The sequence below is a fragment of the Osmerus mordax genome, chromosome 8 (genome assembly GCF_038355195.1).
Source record: "Osmerus mordax isolate fOsmMor3 chromosome 8, fOsmMor3.pri, whole genome shotgun sequence".
NCBI lineage: Eukaryota > Metazoa > Chordata > Actinopteri > Osmeriformes > Osmeridae > Osmerus > Osmerus mordax.
The window spans coordinates 11,587,055-11,612,700 of NC_090057.1; the positions used below are offsets into that span (position 1 = coordinate 11,587,055).

Here is a 25,646-nt window from a genome sequence, read left to right on the forward strand (position 1 = left end):
AGGGGAGCTAGAGAACGAGAGCACACAGTTGATGCCAGGGGGGCTTGAAGTGGGCAGAGAACCAATGTGGAGATAAAAAATAGATATTCACACAATTTCAATTAACAGCATTTATGATAAAATCTAGATCGGGTCAGGCAAATTTTTCACGCAAAATTAATCTCTTCAGAGAGCTGTCGTATTTCTTTTGATGTCGGTTGTCTGAGCAACTGCTCGCAAGTCCCATGTATTTTTCCGTGGAAATCTCTATGGACTTTTTGGATTGTGCCATTCAAAACAACTGCAGGAAACAAGTGTGCCAGTCTGATGTAAGGCATTACATAATTGGATTCATGCATATCGTGTTATAGAGTTGGCAAGGTAGACAGGTCATTTACTGCTATTAAACAGATCAAGATAAATATGTATATGTACTATTCTGTATATACCACCCGTTCAGGTTCATACACTCTATCTGCCCCTAAAAAAACTCAAGAATATCTACTTAAAAAATGCATCAGTCGTAGAGGTACATTATAATATACTATAATAATAATAATAATACACTACTATAATCTACGTATGATCTAACATCATTGGATTAGTAAAAGTAATCTTGCCATTGCATCAATTTCACTTTTCACCTGACAACGGTAAGGACAGAAAGAAGGTGTGAAGCAACATGTGGAATGATGCGTTTAAAAGGTATGCTATTGCAATCCTTGCAGGGGTGTATTGTTACACCCTGACAGACAATGTAATTGGTTTCAGTGTTAAACCATCCTACACTTTTTAAACACTCCTAATGTAATGTCCATTCTCTTGCATTGAAGGTCACCCACCACATGACTTAAAACATGTAAAAGGAAATCCATGTTATCCCTAAAACGATATGATAATAAACAAGAAGCATAGAGTAGCCAATTATTAAGTGAATCGCAGCTAAAACGCTTGTTTAATTTGTCCTTCCCAGGCACCCGTAGACATTTGTTTCATTCCCCACAACGACCTGCGGTTGTGCGATCTGTACTGTACGGTGACACCGGTGGGCACTTTCTTTGCAGTCCGAAAGATGGAGCAGATAAACAATATTGAGGTTGGGCCATGCACCAACTCCAATTATCTGAAACCATTCAGGGTGCATTATAATCAGGTGAGTGCTTACTCGCTTTAACGTTCTGGACTGCGGACACATCACCATTCATTCCTGTACAGCTAGCTGGCTACCCAATGCTAGCCCAACCCCCCCATTAATTTACCATAGCTAGCTAGCCATTATTATGCGACCTTAAAGCCTTAATCTTCACAAAACGACAATGTCTGTACTGAAGTGGCGTTAGTTCGACTTAGTCTGTGCACCGTGCATAGTAGGTACAGTCGATGGTAGCTATTTCCTTCATTACTTAACAAATTATGTTGCTAGCTATCTCTCTTCCTTTCTAATTCAATCTTGTGTCGAGAGCATATAAGAATAGCTACCAAGCTGGCAAGCAAGCAAGCTAGCTATCTTACTGAACTGTGAAGCTAGGTTGCCTTAACTCAAGGACCACATGCTTTGCATTATGCTAGAAAGGTACAAGGCACCCCTTAGCTGGTCATGTTGTGGCGAGATCTAAATTGACAGCCTGACGTTAATAATATCCTAAGTTGGATGGTGGTCGACTTCCTGTCACTGTCAGCTCTAAGGCCATGTGATGTCAGGCCAAGGGGTGTGTAAAACAGACAGGCTGGCTGGCTAAACAAGCATAGGAGTTTCCCGACGCTACCAGTGTACAGCCGATGCGTTTTATTGGTACGCATGCTGGACCTGTGTTCTCTGCTCGCATGCTAATCAGATGATTCAGTTGTCGAATTTTAAGTAAAGAACCTCTGCTAATGATAGACTAACACACAGTGTGGGCCTCCGGTGTTTTCTCCTCTTAAAATACTGGTTGATTTCATCAAACGTGCTATATAAATTGTCTCCATAGTCTTGGAGAATAATTCCTCAGCCGTATGACTTTTCACCAGTTCGGCAAGGTACCTTATACAAGGTTATCAGACTATTGTTGTTTCAAAGGGAAACAGGTTGTTATAAGACAAAAAATGTACTGTGAACTATTGAGAGCAATGCCAAGGTCAACCATGAACAACGCCTCTCACCATCTTTCCTCTTGAGTTTTGTTTTGAGGTTTCTATGCAATAGTTTCCTTTTTTCCTCCTGTGAACATGGCCAAGGGCAAGCTACTCTGTGCTATGGATAGAGAGCATGTGTAGTTTAATGCTTGCTGTGACAATAGTTCTTCCTCATGAAGTTCTGACGTAGCCTACTTGATCAGTGCCTATTGGCTCTCACACCTAAAACACCACAGGAACCAACATTTGAGCTTAGTTGGTTTGTGCGCTTGCTCGGTCATGGGCCAGCAACTACTGTCTAACGCGAGTGACCACTCCAGCATGTTGCTTTATCTTGTTGTTTTTTCAGCATGTTGTTTGTCTCTAGATGTCAGGGTCATTGTGTTTCACTTGTATGTCCACTGTTTGGCTCTAAAACTTAATAGGATTTATCATCCATCATAGAATTATCACTCAGTCTTTATACATTAATGTCTAGTCAGGCTATTCCTTTGAAGGTGAAATGGTTTGTGTTGCATACGAATTATTTATTTGTGCTTTATTAACTCATAGTCATTGTCAAGAATAGCGCAGGGACAGTTCACTGTTTGTACGGGACTACAAGGACTAAAGAGAGGAGAGAGCCACATTTGGTGGTCTGAATTATTCATCCAACCAGTGAAAAAGCATCACAATTGGCAATGGGGCTCATTTCTTTTTTGGGGAAAAAAGGGAACACAATAGCTCTGTTGTTGCCGAAGCATCTGTTGTGGCAATGAAGAAAATCCTTGCAGGCTGGGTTTGCTCCTCTCTGCCTGTGCTAATTTTCTGCGTGACCCCCCCCCCCCCCCCCCCCCCCTGTCCTTGCTGCGTGAGCACTGCAGTGTTGTCTGTGCCATGCACACATTCTGCTGCTGCCATGAGGGGCAGGAGGCACCCATCCCATCCAGGCAAGCAGCTTCACACATCTGCCTCACGACAGACTTAACGAGTGGACGGTCGAGTTCTAGTCTTTTGAGCCGAACCAAACTTTCTCCCAAATCCCACGCGGGGATTGTGTGATCCAACCCGCGTAGGCACACGGCCACTCGCGGAGCAGCGCCGTAGTGCGGCACAGCGTAAACGGTCATGCCCCTTGTGATGCCATGGAGGCTTCTGGGTCCCCAGTGATTTTTTTTTTGTAGTATTTTTTTAATTTTTTATCCCCGCTTGAGAAGTCTTTTCGGTAGCAGACGCAGCTCCGCAGAACTGAGTCACAACGCACTACCACCCACTCTTGTCCCTATTGGCACTGCATGTGAGAAGCCCCCGCTGCACGCACGCACACACACACAAATTGACATTGACACCTGTAGCCCACCATATACCTATTCTCATGTTCTCCATTTCCATCTATTTGTTAGGGAGCCAGAAACTTATTTTCCTCATGCCCAAATGCGGAACGAGGTTTGGGATGACTTTCTTTTTTCTTTTTTTTTGCAACCCACCCCCGTTCCCCATAGAGATGAACTTGTATGAAAAGATGTAGCGTTTCAGGATTTCCCAAATGTGTCGCAGTGAGGAAACATGGCCAAGTTGAGCAGATGCTGGGATGTAAGATGACTTGCATTTCCTCGTCGTGGGCCCACATCCGGTGACTGCTCGGCTATTTCTGGTTGTTGGGGGGTCAGGACACATGCAGCCTAATTTGCTTCAAGTTTGCAATTTCCCTCGGCTGATGTGTCTGCTATTGTGCAAAAGTCCTTGAAAATGTAGCCTAATTTTGTCAGAAAGCTCTGACACAAACTCTATTGTAGGCCTTTAAATGGTTAAATGTATCAAGACATTGATTGACATGTAATGAAACCTGTTAATTTCAATGTTCTGAATATTTGAACATTAAATTCTGATGAGTGATATCAGGCCCTCCACGTTTGTTTCTCTCAGCATTATGGTTGGTTATGTTACTCAATAAAGAAGTCTCCTTATCCCCATGTCTTATAAATTCACCACGTTTGAGCATAGAATAGTCTAGAATCTATGCTTTTGTCAGCCCCATTATTTCTTCTCTGCTTTTGTTGTTGAACAAAGTGTTGAAGTGAAAAGCATATTATAAAATGACGCCCGATTATTTGAACGAGACCTATAATTTCCACTGTCAAGGAGTTTCTCTTTGGGATATTAATAGTGAATGTTAAGCAAGTATGAAGCTTGACAAAGAGAAAACGCCTCAACAGCTTGACAGTAGAAGTCTTGAAGTCTAAATGGAGGCTATATTCTTCCTCAACGTAATGCCAGTTGCAGAGTTGACTGAAATAGAGACACAGACTGTCATTCTGAGACGAGACATGTGCTCTGTTTCACACGCACATTTGGAGGCAGGTCCATGGCACCAAGCACAGGTGTGTCTTTTTGGACGTCTTAACTAATGAATGAATTAGGCAAACCTGGTTTAAAGAAATGGGCCACAAGCTCAGATAGTTAGGGTGGGTGAGTGTGTGTGTCGTTCATTGACAAGACCGTGTGGCTTGTGGACAAAGGCAGTACACGTTGCAGGGGGTGTAAAGGAAGAGCAGATGAAGACAGATTTCGGAGGGGGCAGACAAGGTATGCGCCGGGGTTAGGAGGCCATGGGAAAAAGCCTCCCCCCCCCCACCCACCCACCCACCCCCCGGCCCACTCCCACCCTCCTGCAACCAGGCCCCACCGAGCAAGCTGTAAAGGACTCCCAAGGAAATGGGATTTCTTTGGCCGTAGGGAGGCAGATGTGGCGGGCGGAGGGGGCCAGGAGGCAACGGTGAATGGTCCAAGGCTCTGATGAGCGACATAAAGGTGCGAGCAGCCTGCCTGTGAGCGCTTCCCATGAACACTGACCCCCCCCCCCCCCCCCCCCCGCCCTCCTATTCTTTCTCTCCCCTTGCAGTTAAAACAATGAGGGTAGGGGGTGAGGAGGAGGAAGGGAGGGGGGTTGTGGTGTGGTGGAGAGCTTCATCTCTAGTCCTGTTGTCCGGCCTATTGACCAAAGCTCTCAGTAGCGTGCCACAGAAAGTGAGCCTTGTTAAGTTAGTCCAAGGAGGTCCTCTTACGGACAGGTGGTCAGCGGGGATGGCAGTGACCTCTGACCCTGATGTGCTCGCGCTTGCCACTTACGCGACGCTCCTTGGGGGCCTTATCAGCTGAAGGCTTTTAGAAGTGTTGAATGCTGTTGTATTGCCTGTTATTTAGGTGGTTGTTATACCATGTTAGTGCTTTATGTGGCATAAAGGTGCTGAGAAATGAAAGTCCATTCATGACGTGTCTTTTGTCGTTCATCAGAAGGTACAAATCTCCAGGCAGTTATCTATTTCACACTTTATTTTTTCTTTTCATTACTGGTATCCCACCTGTCTGTTCTGTAAAATGGTTCAACCAGCCAAGGAGCAGCCCCATTTCACACAAGTGCGCCAAAAATACACCTCTCACACTTTCCCAGCGTGAGACGTTGCCTAGATGACTTGTCACTCACACCCCGATGTGACACGCGTGCATGCGACCGCGTCCTCCTCTGTATGCACGCAGGACGGGAGAGGCAGTGCAGGAACACATCGTTTGTTTCCCAGCTCTGTCAGTCAGTGGGGGGGGAACAGACTTATGCACTCTCAGAAGCCTGTTTCATGAAGGCTTGCCTACAGAAACGCATACATTTACTACCTTGAACACGTTGTAAACACACATCCTCTCTAGGCGGATCCCGCCTCCTACTGCAACAGCCCTGTGGAGCCGTAGTTCTGTCAAAGGACGCTTTTTTTTCTAACACAACCGTTTGGGAACATTGTTTCACGTCCTGTGGATCACTTTCCTGCGAGTCGTGATTGTTGTACTGGACAATGGCGCCAAAGCCATAGAAAATACGTAATAAATCATGTACATGGCCTCAAACACAAAAAGTACAGTCATTTTGCTTTTCACCTCTGCTGTCCTGTGTCAACGTTTCTGAAGCACACGTCCTAGTCCTAGTCCACATCCTAGTCCTAGTCCACATCCTAGTCCTAGTCCACATCCTAGTCCACATCCTAGTCCTAGTCCACATCCTAGTCCTATCCCACATCCTAGTCCTAGTCCACATCCTAGTCCTATCCCACATCCTTTTTCCCCTGATAATGTGCGTTAGCTCGCTTCCCCGTGCTTCGAGCCGAATCCAGCGTTAAAAACGCTAGAACGTATCGCTTTGTTCTAAAGTCCAGTAAACGTGAGAGTATCCATCAAGCAGCTGTTAAATTGAGCCCCCCCCCTGCGGAGTGGGTAATTCAACGTGACCCTGGAGGGGCTGTAGGCTAGTTGGCGGTGAAGAGCTGGGATACCGAGACTGCGGTCCCTGGAGGAGATCAGAGGCGGCCTCACGGGGCAGCTCATCCCTGAGGCTACCACACTAAAGGGGATATGGTGGGGCTGTTTGGACCGCTACACCTGAGAAGAGAGGTGCCGTGGGGGTCGGCTTGAAGGGGGGGGGCAAGATGGGTGGTGTGTGTTGGGTCAGGGGGAGCGAGGGGGGGGAGGGGGAAAAGACAGATGGAAGACAAAGGAGAGACCACCGAAGACTCCCCTCTTGTTTCTCATCCCTTTCATCCTCTCTCGGTCCTCTGCAGTGTGTGTTGAGGTGGGGAAGGAAGGGGAGGGGGGGACGGGGGGACGGGACAGAAACGCCTCAAAGACTTTCCAAGCTGTGTCTTAGCCCCAGTGTCCCTGACCCTAACCATTGCACTCATTCAAGTGGGAGGAAAAAGGGAGTCAGATGGCTGAGTGGTTAGGGAATCGGGCTACTAATCAGAAGGTTGCTAGTTCGATTCCCGGCTATGCAAACCCAATGATGTTGTTTTTCACTTGGGCAAGGCACTTCACCCTATTTGCTTCGGGGGGAATGTCCCTGTACTGTAAGTCGCTCTGGATAAGAGCGTCTGCTAAATGACTAAATATAAATGTAAATTCAAAGAAACACAGAATCCATTTTGTTGGGGGCAGAACTCGATCGGTGTAACGTCTATGTGTCTCCCGCGTGACATAGAAACGTTCTCTCCCGCCATCCCTCAACGCACCCTTAAGGACCGGTCACAACTCTCGCCTCGATGACGGTTCGTGGCTCTTACCGTCACAGAACAGGTGACCTCTTTCAGACCGCCGCCATGCATACTTGGGAGCTTGCACCAGCCATAGAAAACAAACAGTTTAATTGTTTGCATTCAGCGACCCAGCAAGGTAATACTATGCCGAGGTGAATTGCTCGCCCAATTACCGCGGTGACATGGATTCTTTGTCCGTGCCTCTTGAAAGGACTGGTGGCAAGATTAGGATCAGGATTCAACCATTAGGCTACCTCTGGTGGTATAGCTTCGTCGTCACCACGCCGACCGATGGTGAGGGGTGTCGGACGGCGGTGGAGAGCAGCAATGAAAGAGCTTGAATGGGGAAGTGAATGAAGCCCCGGCTCAGGGCTTGTCTGTGTGTGTAAGACTCACAGCACGCGCCACACAGCTCAGCGACGACCGCTGGAAGGCCGACTCATCAGTCTCGGGACGGCAAATCACACAGTGGACTGAGCTCATTGTTGGTCGGCGGTAATCTCGGGGCCTCGGTTCTTGCGTCAGGATCGCTGTGGTGACCCCGAGCTCCTTGGGTTTGAGACGGCCTTCTCAGGTCCTTAAAAACCCCCACAATTATGCTTGCAGGCATTATGCCGTTTGTCCGTACAGTCATGTCTCCCTTCCTAGATTGCCCAAAAAAGTGTGACGCTACTACTTACCTGTAAATCTTTGGAGCCTTTTCAGAAAACAGTATTGTAATAGAACTGGCGCACAACAGGAAGATGGGTCTTTTAGAGGTGTACCGCACATCCTGTCTGGTGTTTTTCATTAGTTGTCCGACTTTGTCCTGGACACACTTTCACATAATGACAAAACAAGACAACCTCTCCCCCGCACCCCCCCCCCCACACACACACACACACTCGCTAATATGAATAGCTTAGCCAACACATGAATGGTGTGAGGGGCGTTCGGCACGTGATGCACCCTCTGTTGCTCGCAAGGATGCCGGTGAGAAGGGAGACTTAAATCTCTGGGAAATTGAACAGCACATGGCGGGAATTAAAAGGCCGCCATTGTACAACAGCAGCATGACGGCCAATTTAATTTTTCAGCAGCTGCCGGGGTTGCTGTGTTAGAATAAGGGGTGGGTGGGGGGGGGGGGTGGATGCTAATTAGACTTTAAGCACCTAAAATGAACAAGACCCCCCCCCCCCCCATTCAGCACACCACCAATACACACATCTTTCAGTAGGCTACTTCACGAGAGGCTCTCTTCATTGCGCCCAAAGCCGGAGGGACCGCGTTCATTTCAAAGGTCCGGCAAGCTTCCTCTTTTCTCTCCCCTGTAATCTCGATCTTAATCCATGTCGCGAGTGATTCACAAGGGGGTCTTCTGGGGGATATCCACTCTGCCCACACCAAGTAGCCTCCACTAATGACAGATTTGGTTGGGGGGGGGGGCTCTCCAACCATTTGTGAGAACATGGTACCAGAGGAGGAGGAGTCACAGTGAGTATGTCCTAATGGGACTTATTGGAGTCCCATTTGAGACGGAATGTTTCCACAGAATATGAGGTCTTGATTTACACTTGGCCAGTTTTAAGAATTCTGTATGTGAAAGTAGGGAATGGAGAATGTTGGTGATGCAGGCTTGCCGGGCATAACGTTTTGCAAATATGCCGGGAAAGTTTAAGATGAACCAGGAGGAATCGGATGAATCGGATTCGATGACATTTTCAAATTTGCAGTACATACAAACATCCGGCGCAGGAAGCCATAGCCCATTTCCCCAGAACGTTATTGGCATGGATGGTCTTTGTTTGCTGTCGTCCTTTTAGCCTGGTGAGTACACCACTTTTGTTAAGAGGGCTTTGCTTTGGATGGCTAAAACCCGCTCCCTCCCTGTGTGCTCCAGACATAAGCATGAGCAAGCGACCCCATGGACCAGGCCTGTTGGTCTTGGAGCCAGCACAAGTCTTTTTCACGTTCGACCCGACTCCATTCGGCCTTTCAAAGAGCCTCATTGTGTCACCGATGCCTTGCTCTTTGATCCCCCCCCCCCTTCCCACCCCCCAAGCCCCCCTTCCTCCCACCAATGCCCCAAGCACCTAACACCACCTCCTGGGGGACAGCTAGGCCCAGCAGCAGAGGAGCCCTTCTATAGCGCCACAGCCCACTCCCCTCTGGAAGATCGCCAGCTGCCCCCCCCCCCCCCCCCCCAACAGAGAAGCGCTGACAGAACAGACAAAAGAGTCCGAAGGAAGTAGAGTGGCACGTGGCCAGTTCCAAAGGACTCCGAAGTGTGTACTTGTATACTGTCTGAAGTGTGTACTTGTATACTGTCTGAAGTGTGTACTTGTGTACTGTCTGAAGTGTGTACTTGTGTACTGTCTGAAGTGTGTACTTGTGTACTGTCTGAAGTGTGTACTTGTGTACTGTCTGAAATGTGTACTTGTGTACTGTCTGAAATGTGTACTTGTGTGCTGTCTGAAATGTGTACTTGTGTGCTGTCTGAAATGTGTGCTGTCTTGGCTTGGTTTAGAGTCTCATCGTTGGGTTGGTGGGCAGTTCCTGATTCCAACCTTTGCTAACCTCCTTTGTTCTGCTTTAATGCTTCCTTACTGTAAAAAGTTCACTTTTTCATAACAATTGGGGATAGATTCCCAAAAGGACTACATTGTTAGCTTTTTGAGTTGAATAGATCAGGTATAGGGGTTAAACCGTAAAACTTGCTTTTTCTTCCAGGAATCCCAGAGACCATAAGCAACATTGTGTCCAAACCCAAATGAAAAATGTAACGCAAATAAAAGTCCCACTGGCCTAGCCTACTTGTCTCATTGTACCTGTAAAAACCTGCTTGTGGTAGTAAATCGCTTGGAATCATTCAGTATGCAAAACAAAACTCAAAACGATCCTGATAACCACCAAGCCCCGCGTTTGCACGCAAAGTGAATCAAACCTTTCAGCGCTCGAGTTGTGTTTCGTTGAGCTTGCTTCCATGGAAAAGTGAGAGAGGGTGTGTGGGTGACTTGACCAGACAAGAAAGAACGCGAGCGTCATGTCAGGTACTCTTTCTGATTGTTGGCACGGCAAGATATTGTTTCAGTAATTAGAACCCAAAGTTCTAGACCTCAAGTCTACCCCACGCGCCGCCAGACTCTTCCAACATGCCCCATCCCCTGGGGGAGTGTGTGACTTTCATCACTTTTTTATTCCATTTTTCACAGACTAAAGGGCAGGGTGTCATCTGTGGCCCTGGTTCTCCAAAACAAATGTGCCTGTACAGCTAGTGGTCGTCATTGACTACCGGAGGGTTTCCATAGTCACTTTTTTCTGTTCCGTATCGACCACTCATACCCCAGATACCTGATTAGGGGTGGGAATCTTTTGATACCTCACGACTCGATTCAAATTGATTCTTGGGGTCACGATTGGGGTCATTGTTATGAAACGATTTGTGAATCAATATGAATCCTTAGAAGACTGAATCGCGATTCAAATGCGAATAGATGTTTTCCCCCGACCCCTATTTTTTTAAATGTATTATTGGACTCGTTCTGACACACACACACACACAAACACTCACAAAATCACATTTCGAAAACTACTATAGGAAGTAGAATACTACTCACAAATTGGTAGACATTTCTCAAAGTGCACAGTCTGCACACTTGTCAGACACTGGCTTTGCTCTTTTACTTTTAAATTGCTTTAATTCATGATTTAATCATCTGGCTAATGTCTTCAGGTGGGTGAAGGGGGGATGCCGACATGGTCACTGAGGTTGCCCAGTTTCAGTGTACCTTAACGTTTCCCCCCCCCAGTTTGTGTATTATTTGACGGTCAGTCGGTTTTGTTTGTCTTCAGCCATTTGTTTGCTCTCTACGATGACCCTTTGACATGCCTCTTGGCGGCACTGAGCACAACTCCCGCCACACTTTGGAGCCAAAAGACGCAGACCAAATGACCTGAAAGCAAACATGACCCGTGTGGCCTCGCCGGCCGTGCCTTGGTTGCTTTGGCTATATGCAAACTCACTCTCCGTGCTCTAATTTTACACCTAAGCTTGGGGTTAATGACGCATAGAGGCCATTATGCTAGCTTCACTTCTTATTAACCAATCAAACCCTTTTATGCGGATGACCAGGACCTGTCTGGTCATGCTAATGTTGTTTTGCTCTAAGGTCGGAGATGCATTTCGGACATTTGAAGGCTTCGTCGTTTGGCTCAATGAGCAGCTTGGTGATCCCTGTCTCTTGTCTCTGTCGGGAGTTTGATGCACATTGCGCTGTGATTACCTAATGACTAAACCATTCCAATCAACTAGCCTCACTGTTAGTTAGCTGTCATGCATGTAGGGGAATAGTGAAGCCATTTGCTGAAGGAATGGTGTTGGCCAGTCAATGTTAATGGTCCTTATGTTTTACCTATATGGTGGCTTGAGGATAAGCTTACTACACAACAATCTAAAATAGATGTTAGTTACGTAAAATGATGGTAAATTAGGGCACCTGTGTCTACACCTTTACTTATAGTAACATTTTAATGAAAAAAGATTTGTATTTATGGTGTAAAAGGTACTTCATTTGCATCTGACCCATAGTACTAAGCAATGTGAAATAGATGTTAGGTAAACAGTTGATAACATGAACTACGGCATTTATGATTCCAATCATTGAAAACTGTAAAGTAAAATCACAGGGATTTAGTATAGTTGGAACAATTGTTAGTGAATCTGGATTAATTCTTGTGGATTATTTCGATTCAAACCTGCTTGACTGTGAACTCATGCAAAATGTGATTTACTAAACTTGTCAGCTTATGCGTACGCCATCCACTGGCAATGTGCCTATACTTGGATTTAAACAAATAGTCAAATCTTCTGTAAATTGTATCAGATTACAAATAATAATTCTGATTGTTTTACTAATGGCAGGTGAAGTGATATCAGAAATCTACAGTAATGTTTTAGGCCCCCTCTGTACGACAGTGTCATCCTTATCGAAATTGTCACAAGAGGCATCATTTCTTACTAAAGCATCTCCTCTCACTATCAGTTCATCATGTGTGAGTGCCGAGCTCCGAAGAGTTAGTCAAAATGGTGCACAGTAGCCCTGGGGTAAAGTGCCTGTTCTTTTACGTCTTGTAAAAACTCTGTGACAGAGAAAGTTTCAACTTAACTTTGAATGTCGAGATGGAGATGACTTAGCATTTAGCCTTCTAGCAGTATACCAGGAATTGTAGAGGAATACAAACCTGACCCAAGTCAGTATTGACTTGAGGAAAAGATCTGCTCAATTCTGATCCATCTGGGACTCAAGTACTTTGCAATCTTGGAATGTTTTGTAGTCGATTTTCTTCATTACATTACCTTTCCTGAAGTAAAATGTCTTTGTACTTAACAGACCACACCAAAATCCGGTTCTTACTAACTTGTGGCCAGCCCCCAAAAATGAAATGACCCATGTGGATCAAAATACATTTAACTCATCTAAGATTTGTTTGTGTTTCATTTTCTTTGACAGAATGGGACAAAGAAATCATGGGACTTCATGCGGACCCATGACAGGTAAGAACTACAAAAACATTTAAAGTCTGTTAAGATAGGATGGTTCAAGTTGATATTATGTGTGAAATGGTCACAAGTTTTTTCTGCCTGACTGCCATCAAATACTCTCCCTTTTTGAAGATATCCACCAAAAATGGTCAGAAGAAAGTTTGAACTCAGGAAAATGTTACATTTGTTGTTACTGCTTTATTTATCGTATGCAGCCGACTTTGTTGTGTCCTATGACTAAAGGTATGTATGTATGTATTTATAGGTTGAATGAGTGGATATTGGCAGCACATGGGGACGGTGTAAGAGAAATATTACACCTTTGTGTGAAAGCTCATCGTTTACTTCCTACCTGTCGTTAAGGGAGTGGTAACATTGTGCCCTTGGGTACGTTTTGGGTCATTTGAAACCTCTCTTCCTCCTTCCTCAACCGCTAATATAAGTAATTTATTTGACTGGGAAAGTATGGTGTGACAGAGTAAAGAACACATTTTTTTTTTTACTGTGCTTCCCTGCCCAAATAAACTCACAAGGGAGCCTCCAAAATCGTCCATTTGAGACCATTCGAACTCCCAAGTTTCCTCCAAGTGACTCTCTAGACGTTTTGTTCTACAGATGATACGAGGAACTTTGCGTCTTAATTAGAATTCAAGGTTTAGCTTCATCTTAAGGACTTGGTTCCCATAATGATGCTTTTGTTAAAGGGTGTGTGTTGACATGTAGCCCTCAGCGGAACATTTTTATGGGGAACAGTTTATGGGATTCTTACTCAAAGTGCCTTGCAAGTAGGGATGTGATATCAAGTTTGAAGATCTCGGGTGCAGCTTTCAAAGCTCCTCTTTGTTTGAAAATGAGAGTTTGAGCTGTTGTCTAGTGAATGGAGAATCGTCGGATGGTCAAATGGAGGTGCACATCATTTGTTTCATACATGTAGTCTTGTATAATATTGCCTCCCTTGGTATTATGTACTAGAATATACCGGTACATGTAATAGGGATAGATCACTGCACTCATAAACTATTTGAATATGCCTCAACGAGCATTTGCTTGAAGTGGTTTAATGTTAATAATGTGAAGGCCTCCCCATCCCATATGGTGTGTGTGTGTACACCCAGCAACTTGCCTTTGTCTGGAATGAATGGAAAAGATAAGCACAGTTTAATCACATGGTTTGTATCTGCCAGCCATATAGACACATTCTGGATCTAAAAACGATTGCTCTGGCATGCAGCCCTTCAATTGGCTTTACAATGGACTTAATCATGACAAACATTTTAGGCCTAAACTATCACAATTGTTTAATTGTATAGTCTACAGCTGTAGACCTTTTTATTGGTGCATGCATACCTCTTATCATAAACATGAGGCCTTGTAAGTATCGAGTCGAGCAAGTTTGCATTGCACAAATGTGCCAACTGAAATGCGCGTGACCCTGCATTTACAGGCTCTACAGTGGCAGTGTTATGTTAGCGCATGTGTTTAATGGAGTGCTGGCGAAAGAGCATGTGTTTATTGCTGTGAGTGTTTGTGTGTGTGTGTGTGTGTTTTAAATGGGTTTGGGGGGGGGGGGGGTTGAAAGGTAAAGCCATTAAAAGCAGCATCTGTTAAGGTCATTAGTTGTACCAGGGTAGTCCTGCTGCGGCCCCCCTTTGTGACGCTCTGTCCTCTCTCTCACCATGGGTCCCTGGGAAGGAGAGGATGAGAGGGCCACCGAGTGGTAGGTGTCATTTGGGAGGGTAACTGGGGGAGCAGAGGTAGTGCAGCATTGTGGAGAATGTACTTTGGTCCCGCTGCTATAGACAAACAGTCAGCATCTCGTTGTGTTCAAAAGCGCTTTCCTTCCGCACATACAGTGTATACAGCAGGCTGTATTGATTGAGTTAGATATCAATTTGGATACGTCCACGTCAAGTGTGCTTTGTCCTCTGCCGCCCATATTGAGGGGTTTCTGGTGACATAGCCTTGACTCAGGAAGTACCTAATCACTTATCAATCTGTCTGGCTGTCTGGCTTTCTTTCATCTCAACATAGGAAAAAACAATTCCTCCTCATTCAAGAAACGAGTAACATACCGTTTATCCTGTCCTTGTATTACCAGGCAAACGTATGAAACGTACTTAACAAGCTCCATTCATTGCACCTACTGTGGAAAACTGGTGCTGGAGCTGCATCCATCCCCTGCCGGATGACCGGAAGCCCCTCGGAGAGAGGTCTTCAAGCTTAACGGCGCGTGAAACGTCCAGAGCGCCCGTTTAGCCGCCCTTCGGTTTAACCATTAGCGCTGGGTTTTTGGGGATGTTTTTTGTTTTTTCTTAGAGGGAAGTGAGGGAATTGGTATGGAACAACGGTACAAGCCCGGGCCTGCCTCAAGGGAGACGCTTCCAAGCCACAGGCTGCTTTGTCCCACTTGGACCCTGCACTGGTCTGGGCTGTGCCTGCACTGGTCAAACCGGGCAGGCACTAGATAATCAGTCTCCTCTTCACAGTACTATGTCGTTCACTGTTTGAGTTTGTGGAAGATCCTGGGCTTAGATAATGTTCAGTTGTACGGTACAACTGGTGCTGGTGAAATATCTGTTTTGGAAATCAAACAGATCAAACAGCCACACCAAACATGATTAGGGACTACACTCTGTAAAATTCTCATCATCAGTTCGACAGAGTGTAGTCCCTAATCATGTTTGGTGATTAAAACAATTTCAAACAGTGTATGTTTCAAACGTCAGTATTGGACATGGACTTTCAAAGACATTCGTGCTTTTATTTGAACAGTCCAGCCGCACAACAGCAAAAGCAATGGGGAATGTGCAAGAAAGTTTCTGAATGTGCTGGAAAACCATCAGCGTAGCAAGTGACTTTGCTAAATTTGTAATTTTTGGGTTGAAATACGCTACAAATCAACATGATGAGGGTATAACTGACTTCCTTCTCCTGAGAAATAATGAAGGGAGGAAGGGAGGTGTGGAGAAGGGATGGAGTGTTGAGAACCGGCGGGGGGTTTCCATAGATGGCCATTCCCAGACAAATGGCCTGAAATGGAACGGGGACTTTTCAATCAGGGGCAGAAGAAACGCCACTAAGGAGTAATGATGTCTGAAGATAAAAGACATGGAGGTTGTGTGCGCGTGTGTTTGTGTGTGTGTCATTGTTTTACCTTGCGAGACAAGACGGCGTCATCACCAAGTGCCCGCAGTATGTTCATGCACATGTCGATATCGATGATTCATACGAGTTGTCTGTGGTGCCAGTGTGCTTTCGGAGTGGACCGGGCTTCACTAGAATCTCCTGCTGGTCTCTCTCTTGCCATGGGAAAGACTGGGCCGGGATTCCTGCCTACAGACACATCCGCTTTCCCAACACGGACGTCTCCACCGGCGACGAAACAATCACACAGTCGCAAACCGTCAACATATAGCGATCCCTTTCTTTCTCACACGCGTGTGCGTGCCCACACTCTCATGTACTCAAACATTTACCTATACGATACCGGACCCAATAGTTGAAGTACCATCAAATATCAAGGGTAGACAGTCTGGTGGCCAGTCCTGCTCAATGGGCTTTTGAGTGACCCTGTTCTCATTGACCCAGCTGTTTTGAGGCTTGTGACATTATTGCAAAGGGAATCCTTACCCTATTGTGAATGATTGTGCCTTACAGAAAACGATGACCATGACATATGGCTGCCACTGTCTGACTTGTGATCCTTATGTCTCTCTTCCTTGAGTAATAATTAATGAATTCATCTCAACCCCACACCTCTCTCTCTTTCCCCCTTTTTCTCCTTCTCTCTCCCCAGTGTGTCAGTGCTGATCTTCAACACCACCTCGCACTGCTTCGTACTGGTCAAGCAGTTTCGCCCTGGTAATATCTCTTTGCTCCCTTTCCTACACTCAGTAACATGTCATTCGCTTTGTGAGGCCAATCCATATACGTGGGATCTGTAAAAAGAACATATTTTTGAACCAATCTACAATCCACCACTTCAAATGTACATTCCCCTTGAATGGTAGTTCTGTGACAATCATATTCCAGATCAGTTCTATAATGGACTCTTTATCCTCAATACAAGGTCTGTCCAAGAGAAACTGCTAACTTCTTTGCCAGCGCCTATGCATTTGATGTCATTGAATTTCACTTGAGCATGCCCGCTGCAACAATATTCCCCCTGCCACGCGGCGAACGATTTGCCCGGCATTTGCTGAAGCATATCTGAGGAGGAGAAATGACTCTCTCTTCCTGTTTCTTGCCCTTAGGGGCTTTGAAGACATTAGCCGTCTCGAGGAATGCCTCTTATCCAGTTAGTTGGAAGTTATCCAACCAGCCCATCGTGAGGCCTGATGAGATTCTTCGTTGCGAAATCATGTCATGCACACACACCAGCATACTTCTGTACAATGTACGCATAAACAAATCTGCAGAAACAAGTAGGCATACAAAGTTAATTAGGTCCTTGTTTGTTTGACTCCCTCTCAGAAACAATGCTGCCTCGTTGTAGACTGCAGGCGCCCTCAACACAACTCTGACTAACCTCTTTTGTTAGCCGCAATGTCGCGAGGGACAGTGCGACACTGCAGTGCGCTGTACGGAAATTGCTAGAAGGCCATCCATTGAAAGTGACTCCCCCCCCCCCCCCCCCCTCGCACTTCTCCCTCTTCTAAAGAAACAATGCATCAGAAGGGGCTAGCGCTGACCCTAAGGTATTGTGCTTTGTTCAAAGCACTCGCTGGCACACAATCAAAGTCCGCTTCATTTCTAACAGGCCCGTCACCTTATTTTATTACTGTTTCTAGATATCAAATGCTGCAGGAAAAGCCTTTGATAACAGTGAGAGAGAGAGACGGGGTTCTTAATACCCCAAGTCATCTCCAGTGTCAGATTGTGTGATTTAACACGCCTCCAACGGATCCGCAACTTTTCTCGCCTTGGATTGAGAGCACGCTGTATGTCCCCTCCCCCCCCCCATTTCAATCTGTCATTCACAACTTCTCCCTCCTCTCAATCGCCTCACACGTCTCACACTTCTCCTTCCTTGCCACCTCCACCCCCCCCCCCCCTCCCTCCCTTGCTCCCTCCCTCCCTTGCCCTCTCCCCATCCCCTGCCTCCCTCTTCCCCATCCCCTCCAACGACGGCCAGCGGTGTACATGTGCGAGTGGGAGCGGACCAAGCCCCAGCCCCCGGAGCCGGCCGAGGAGGGGGCCGCCGCCGCCGAGGGGGCCACCCCCGCGCCGCAGGCAGACGCCCCGGATGGAGACGCCCAGGAAGGGGAGACCCCCGGCCAGCCCCCGGCCTCGGCGGGGGTGACCTACGAGCTGTGCGCAGGCCTGGTGGACAAGCCCAACCTGTCCCTGGAGGAGATCGCCCGGCAGGAAGTGCTGGAGGAGTGCGGCTATGACGTGCCGGTCGCCAAACTGAGGAGAATCACCTCCTATAGGTATGCAAACAGGGCCGGGAAGGAGACGGGTGGGAACGTCACGTTTACTAACACTGGGATTCAAGGCGCACACAAGTCGTTGTATTGAAACCCACCCCATATCCGATAAATAGTGGATTGACCAGATTCTGGTTCGAGGGAAATCTGTTTTGAATGGGAGAATGGCCAGACCCATCTGCCAGAGCAAATAAACCATGAGGTGGCAGATTGGTCTGGTTCCCAGGCTAGAGTAATAGTGCTTCATTGTCCTCTTATCAGCCCTAAAGCTGTAGAGAAAGAGGCCTGCAAGTCACAAAGCCCTCTGACACCTGCCGGGCTGTGTGGATCTGAGTAAAAACCTCCACTGACACAGACCCACACACCGCACTAACACAATTACATTTATACACTGCCAAACCTAGTGGAAATACTATCAAATATTCAAGCATGGAAAGGTAGCACGCACACACACACACCCAGCTGCAACTCTGACTGTCTTCACATGCCCACTGTATTCCGCCGACCTCACGCCACCTGTCTATCAACCGCTGCTTGATGTCTGGGATAAACATAGCGGCAGGACTAAGTGCACCCTTTACAAATCAGGTCCAATCCTCCCCAAAACTAGCTGTGCAAGATCGACAATGCTTTGACCCAAAAGGACCCCATTCACCCCAGCTCTACTTTACCCTGGAAGACCCTCCTTTTGGAACACCCTCCTTTTGGAACACCCTCCTTTTGAAACACCCTCCTTTTGAACTCACATTGAGACGAGTCTAAACTCTTTGCCCTGTTTCTTTTAGTGCAGGCAGGGCCTTCTTTTTAGTTCGCACAGGCGCAAGGGTCCTTCAGGTGAGGATCTGTGCCATCAACGAGAAACAGCCTCTCATATAATGCACTCCCACTTTTACAGCTCTCTGAAAGTCTCCGGTGATTGACATTGACATTACATCTTATTCATTTGGCAGACATTTTCATTTAACCCTTGTGCTGCCTTCGGGTCACGTGACCCAAAGGTTCACAACGACCCATCGTTGTGTTGCGACAACTTTACCCAATACAAAACAAATAAAAGCATTTTCTTTTAACCTTCGCGATGTGGGGGGTCTGAGACAGCCCGACAGTTAAAAGAAAATGCTTCACTTTGTTTTTGTATGCGGTAAAGTTGTCGCAATACGACGGTGGGTCACAATGATTGAAGGGTCACAATGACCCGAAGATAACACATGGGTTAAAGCAATGCACGCATTACGTGTGTACTGTGGGAAGCACAGTAGAAGTGCATAGTAGTTCGGTGGTGATGAAGGACAAGGAATTGATTGTTTCCATCGCGTTTGCGTGGGGAATTGTCTGCATTTTCCTGCTTGCTCGTAACCACAAGGACTACCTTGATGGCGTGTTGCAGGCACAGCAGTAGCTCAGCAACAAGTCATCGGCAAAGGTGTTCTTTTACACATTTCCATCCATTCCTACAGGTGACGAATGTTTTGTTTATTTCGCTTTTATGTTTTTCTGTTGCTGCTACGATTGTTTTGTTTGCAGAAGCACACACGGTGAAATAGTGTCGATGTTCCTCCTCACTTTGACATGTAATTGATATTAATGAAAGAAACCACACACGTTTTTAGTCTGTTTGTAATAAATGATGAATGCATATGGAGTGCATGCATGTATAGGAGCTGTAGAGTACCAAGGAATGTGATAAATAACCATACACATCATTCATTACAAAAAAAATGATCTTTGGTCACAGAAAAACGTTTGTTTTTAAGGTAGCAAAAATGGAAGAAACATTGCATTTCAAGAGATCCAGTCAAAGTTTCTTACAATAAACTGGAAAACTACAGAAATAATCGACACATTATGACTTTTTTTCCCTGAAGAACCAAGAAATATATATCTTCCAAAGAGGGTTAATGATGGCTGTGCATCTAGAATATGCTAGTTATGAAGAATAACAAAGTGGACAAATATCACATAACAATAATCATCAACAATATCCAGTAGCCAAGACACTGACGTTCTCCTCCAAAAATGCTTCCGAATTGACTCTGAATCTCCGCTAGCTAAGTCGATGATGTGTCTATCCATGTTGTTGTGTGTGGGCTGCTCCCATTAAAGGATCCTCTTAACCCACATGACCCCTATGAGAGGTGAGCCCAGTGGAAGCATTGCGAGTGATGAAGCGCCTGCTATCTCTGCTACAATGCAAGCATCTATGGGCCTCGTTCGTTTCCAGGACACACATTACTCAGGCCCTGATATTAGGGCTCTGTGCTGTCAGCGGATGTGTGGCCCCCTCAGGGGTGGCAGGACGCTGTCTGGGGGTTTTCTGGGAACACATTCAGAGTCTGTCTTTGAGTTTTGGAATGAATCAAGCAACGTGCTGAATATGGGTGTAATTGGAATAGAACCCAGTTATGCCTAAACAAGGAGAAGGTACTACATTGTCCATGACTATGTTGAATCTCCTTGAGAAAAATGTTTACCGATGGGGTACGTCTCATTGTGTTGACAATGAAAACGGGTAGGTATCCAGTTCTACCCTGTATTATTCCGAGCCTGAATAACCTGAACAGGTCTCATTTGACCAAGATTGCTTCAGCAAATAATAGTCCGCCCTAAAGGGAATGTACGTGTGATCCTGTTGTGGTGGATAGCCCACATGAGGACCCCCATGACAGATACCCCCCCACTACACTCCCCCTAGATCTCCCTCATGCACAGTGTGTGGCAGCTGTGTCAAAACACCATCCACAGGTAGCTAGACCCCCCCCCCCACACACACACACACACACACACACACACACACACACACACACACACACACTATAAGACTGTACTATTTAAAAGGTATTTGACTTTCTGGATGCCATAAAACAAGTGATTTCAGCATTTAAATGACTCAACATTTTTATGATATTTGGAGCATTTTAGTGATGATGCCAGCTGACTACTGCAGAAGTACAATTCGATCAGAATGGGCCGTAGCAATGGGCCGTAGCAATGGGCCGTAGCGGCTTTTTTTGGTGACAGAATGGCATTGATCGTGGACTCCCCCTGTGTACCCCTCACTCACAGGTCGGGCGTCGGCGTGATGGGAGCCAAGCAGACCATGTTCTACGCCGAGGTGTCGGACGACAACCGCGTGGGCGAGGGCGGAGGCGAGCCGCAGGAGGGCGAGCTCATCGAGGTGGTGACGGTGCCTCTGCACGAGGCCATGACTTTTGCATATGACGAGAGCGTCCCCAAGACCATGGGCGTCATCTTTAGCTTTATCTGGTTCCACAACAACATGTCGCCCAAGTACAAAATCTCCACCAACGTTTAACCGACATTTCACTGTCCGACCACTCACCCCCCCCATAAGCAACATCCCCTGACCCTTAGCCTCCCACCACACCTGGGTTGAAATAGTATTCAGCATTATATTATCGTGCAATATTGTTTTCAGGTGCACTTGATTTGTCCTACCCATGTCCCTTGGCTGGGCAGAATTAGGTCTTTTGGGCTGTATTACATGCATTCCGTTGTGGCCATTGTGCCAGGCAAGATAAATCCAGAGTGACTTGAATGAATGAATTCAATACTATTTTGACCCATATCTTCCCTCAGTTTCCCTTCCCTCATTGCCTTTGCTGGCTTTACGAAGGCCATTTTGTCGAGTTACCAACTGTGTTCTTTTTGGGCTTGTCCCATTCCTCTTCTTTTATGTGTGGTCTTATAGTAACTACTTTCCTCTATACATTTGCCATATACTGATGAACAGCAGAACTTATTTTACAATTCTTAATTGTATTAAAAAAACAAACAAAAAAATCCTTCTTACGATTAAGTCACTCCCAATGGGTACGATCTCACAAAGATGGCTACTTAATAACAGCTTGATTTGGCTCCATTTGTCTGCCATGAAATAGTCCATGATCCAGGAATGCAAAAACGTTGCTTCGTCAAAGCAGGGCCTACTTAATGATTGCCAATGATGAGTTCAGGTCAGTTAAACATGCCTCGACCACTTCCTCTATGATCCACAGCCTTGCAGCAATACCTAGCAGAACTTGGCAGCCACCTCACTGGTTTGATCATGTTTTAATGCCCCTAGGACAGTTGTTCGTAGAACCAGACGTTACACCCTTCTGCAGGAATATCACCTACCTCGTCCCTTTCAGTGCAATATATCTGTTCATGACCCAGGAGTATTCACAATGGGGATCACAATGTGTCAGGAACTTTTGCCGATGCTACTTTGGAAGATTTCCAAAACAGATATTTCACTGCATCCTCAAGTTGTTTATGATCTTCATATGAAGGCAATCCAGACACTGCAGTTTGAATCTGCATCTCAAGGCTCCTGGAATGTCCCGATTTCTAAAAACTGCAACCCTCTAACCCTAACCCTAATATCAATCGCGACAATTATTCAGATGATTAAGGTGAAATGTAGATTGACAACACTTTCGATTGTAAATCGAAAGTGTCGGCACTTGTAAGTGCCAAACAGAATTCTGCAGAATGCTGAATATTTGAATGGCTGTTAGCTTGAGAACTACCCAACAGATATGTGTAATATTGTTTTTGGCGGGGTATTTACTGTGAGTCAACATGCCAAAGGGCATTGATTGTGACATGGCTAGTATTACTGATATTACTGCTTACCAGATTTTGGAAGTGCTGGAGCTGTTTGTTGTAACTGAACCATTAAAAGTGAGAGAAGGCACTGTGAAAAGGTGACAACCCCTGCTTCATATCATGTCTTAAAAAGTCTCCTTCCCTCCTTATGAAGAAGGCAAGCCCCTATAGGTTGCCATAAAACAGAACAAATTTGTTTTGGGAAACTAAAAACCTTGCTTGTGTAATATCTGGGGAATTTCTGAATCCACTTGGCCTAGCTTCCTGAAACAGCACCCAGAGCCCCTAGTGCTGGTTGAGAATTCCCTTCTCTTTCTTTTTTCTTCACTTGAGCCGGATAAAGGTGTAGAGTTTTGTTGATACCAGCACTGTCTCCCTGGTTAGGATGGGCATAGCTCTTAAACTGCGACATGTTGAGATTTATTTTCCCCCCATCAAGTAAAGCCTTTCCTTTGGCTATTTATGCGATATTAAGAGTAAATGGAGATAAATGCTTGCTTATGCTCCATGATGTCAGGCTCAATGAAGTCCTCCCAAAACTTTTCATTGAGCCTGGATAGAAGAGCCATAATCTATCTATGTATGCATATATCTATTATTTTGAGTATGCTGCATTCAGAAGTAGGCCTATACAAGGCCTAAAGGTCCTTTTTTAAATTAAGTATTACATTTGAAATCAATGTAATAAAATAAATAATTGCGATACATATATAAATATATAGAGATTTTTTGTTAAATGATCTGTACACTGTATAATGGCTTAAACTTACAAAATAACCCATCTATAATAGGTATTGGAATAAGTGTTCGATAGTTTTGGGCAGAGGAAGTTCACAAAAGCACTTGCTAACATCTCAGGTCCAAATGTTTTTTCCTCCTTGATTAGGTGTAATTCAGGAATTAATCCCACATATCTTAAAATTCACAATACTACATTACTGGCTGACCATTTATGCGAGTTCATCTCTTTTATGTGGACTGTATTTCATGACAACATAATTTGTTAATGACCAAAACATGATGAAAAGGCAGGTTGCAACAAACGGAATGCATCACTGAACACTCCTATTTTCAGCTAATTGCTTTCTAATTTCTACTAGAAAATGTATTAACTGGACTGTTTTTTTAACCACAAACAAGTGTGGTGCAAACTATCGTAAGTCAATTTATTAGCTAATATGCAAACCTTTAATAACCATTGGATCGATTAATCTGTATGGATAAATAGCCCGCCAGACAAAGATCTGTTATAATTGGTCACCTTTATTCCTCAGAGATCTATAAATAATACATCACATGATGCAGATGGGGATTCACTACTTGAGCAAAGTTTGATTTTATTTTCGGTGTATTTGGAGCCTGAAACATGTCATGCCAGGCATACACCATAGTGTCAACATTTCATAATACTGTTTTTAATTCTCTTTTCTCATTTTGGCTATAGATATTAAAACTATGACGATGCCGTGGTCCAGAGAGAAAGTATTAAAATGAAGTTTTCCTACTCAAACTGTAGAGGAGACCAAATCTCTGCATTCGTTTTGGACTGTTGCATCTGTACATGTTATCCTATGAGCACAGAGTTCTCCTTGGAGTCTCTCTCCCTCCTTTTCAAATCATTCCTTAATCAAATAGGATTGCATGGTTTCAACCTGATGGCTTAAAGTTTTTAAACTCATACCCTTAAAAAAACAGAGGACCCATGCTATCATGCTAATTGAGTGTTAAGTCACCTTGTAGTCTTTCGATGAAAATAAGCTTCATGCAAACTAGTTTTGATGCCAAAACATCCATCGACCCATATTAAGGCAGCAAGCTGCCTTTGTTAGGGATTCAGTCCAACATTTCTTTTATTTAAATTCATCAACACATTGATCATGAAGCATTAAGATGGGGTGTAGTTTTTAAAGGTAAAAACACGTATCAGGGAACTATTAGCATCTTAACCTTCGTTTCCCCATAAAACTAAACCCTGAAAACCCCAATCTTAACCAGATGTGTCCTCTGCCTTTGTTCCTGCGACAATCTTTTATTTGATGTATGTCTGCCAAAATTTAATCCAGAAAAACTGGGATTTTGGAGGGTAGGTTTACTGACAGTCCATATCCCTGCTGCGACAATTGTTCAATTGAGAACTCCACCGAGTGCTGTTCCGTTGGTGCTCACCTGTTTTACCTATGACAAGGTTGGTATTAATAGTGATATCAATGTTTCTACAGACCAATAGCCCAAGTTTACATGGCAGTACATTGGTACGCAATGATGTCACAAGGTGTAAAATCTTTCCATAGACCCAGCAAATAAGCCATGCTGTAAAAAGCCACAATCTCAAACTTTCATCGGTCAAAAGCAAGCCGATTGAAAGTCCGGTATTGTGCCATTAAATCAAATCTGTAAGCCATCCTGTCATTTTTGCCTATGCTGGATACTACCGTAACACCATGCGACATTTCTACCTCCATTACTTGGGCGAGTCGACAGAGATTAGTCACCTCACCTTGGAGCATACAGTACAGCAGGTAGTACTTGGTACAACACCAACATTTGCGTGCTTTGGCTCAACCTTTTGAGGACAAACATATCAAATTTCCAACTAAATATCGGAAATAGCAGACATGTCCGTTTTTGGTGGAGTTCTCTTGTCGATAAAATACACTATACTTCTCCCTGTCTATATGTGATGCATACCACTTTTTGTACTATGTGTACTCTCTGTATTTAAATAGTTGCCACTACAACTATGTGTGGGATTTTTTATTTTTACAAGGGTAGGTTTCTGAGTATGGATTGTAGGTCAATGAAAACTGAGATCCAGACAGTAACCCTCAATTTGTTTTTAACAGTACATAAACAGTTTAAAATGCTGCTTGCACAGTTTTGAAAAATGTGTATTTTCAATGATGATAATGAAGTCTGTCATGAAAATAGCAGTTGCTT

The 25,646-nt window shown here is 45.1% G+C and overlaps 1 protein-coding gene across 2 annotated transcripts; it reads left to right on the forward strand.

Moving 5' to 3' along the window:
- The first annotated feature begins 1,018 nt into the window (after window positions 1-1,018).
- On the forward strand, window positions 1,019-23,266 carry nudt14 (nudix (nucleoside diphosphate linked moiety X)-type motif 14). 2 transcript variants are annotated; one of them, XM_067242479.1, is made up of 5 exons: window positions 1,019-1,132; window positions 12,638-12,681; window positions 16,466-16,530; window positions 17,804-18,101; window positions 21,162-23,266. In XM_067242479.1, exons 1-5 carry the CDS (start codon window positions 1,052-1,054, stop codon window positions 21,409-21,411), a joined length of 738 nt encoding a protein of 245 aa, XP_067098580.1. In that variant the 5' UTR covers window positions 1,019-1,051; the 3' UTR covers window positions 21,412-23,266. The 2 variants fall into 2 exon arrangements, with proteins under 2 accessions (XP_067098580.1, XP_067098581.1); XM_067242480.1 differs by lacking the exon at window positions 16,466-16,530 and having other exon boundaries at window positions 1,063-1,132.
- The last annotated feature ends 2,380 nt before the right edge of the window (window positions 23,267-25,646 follow it).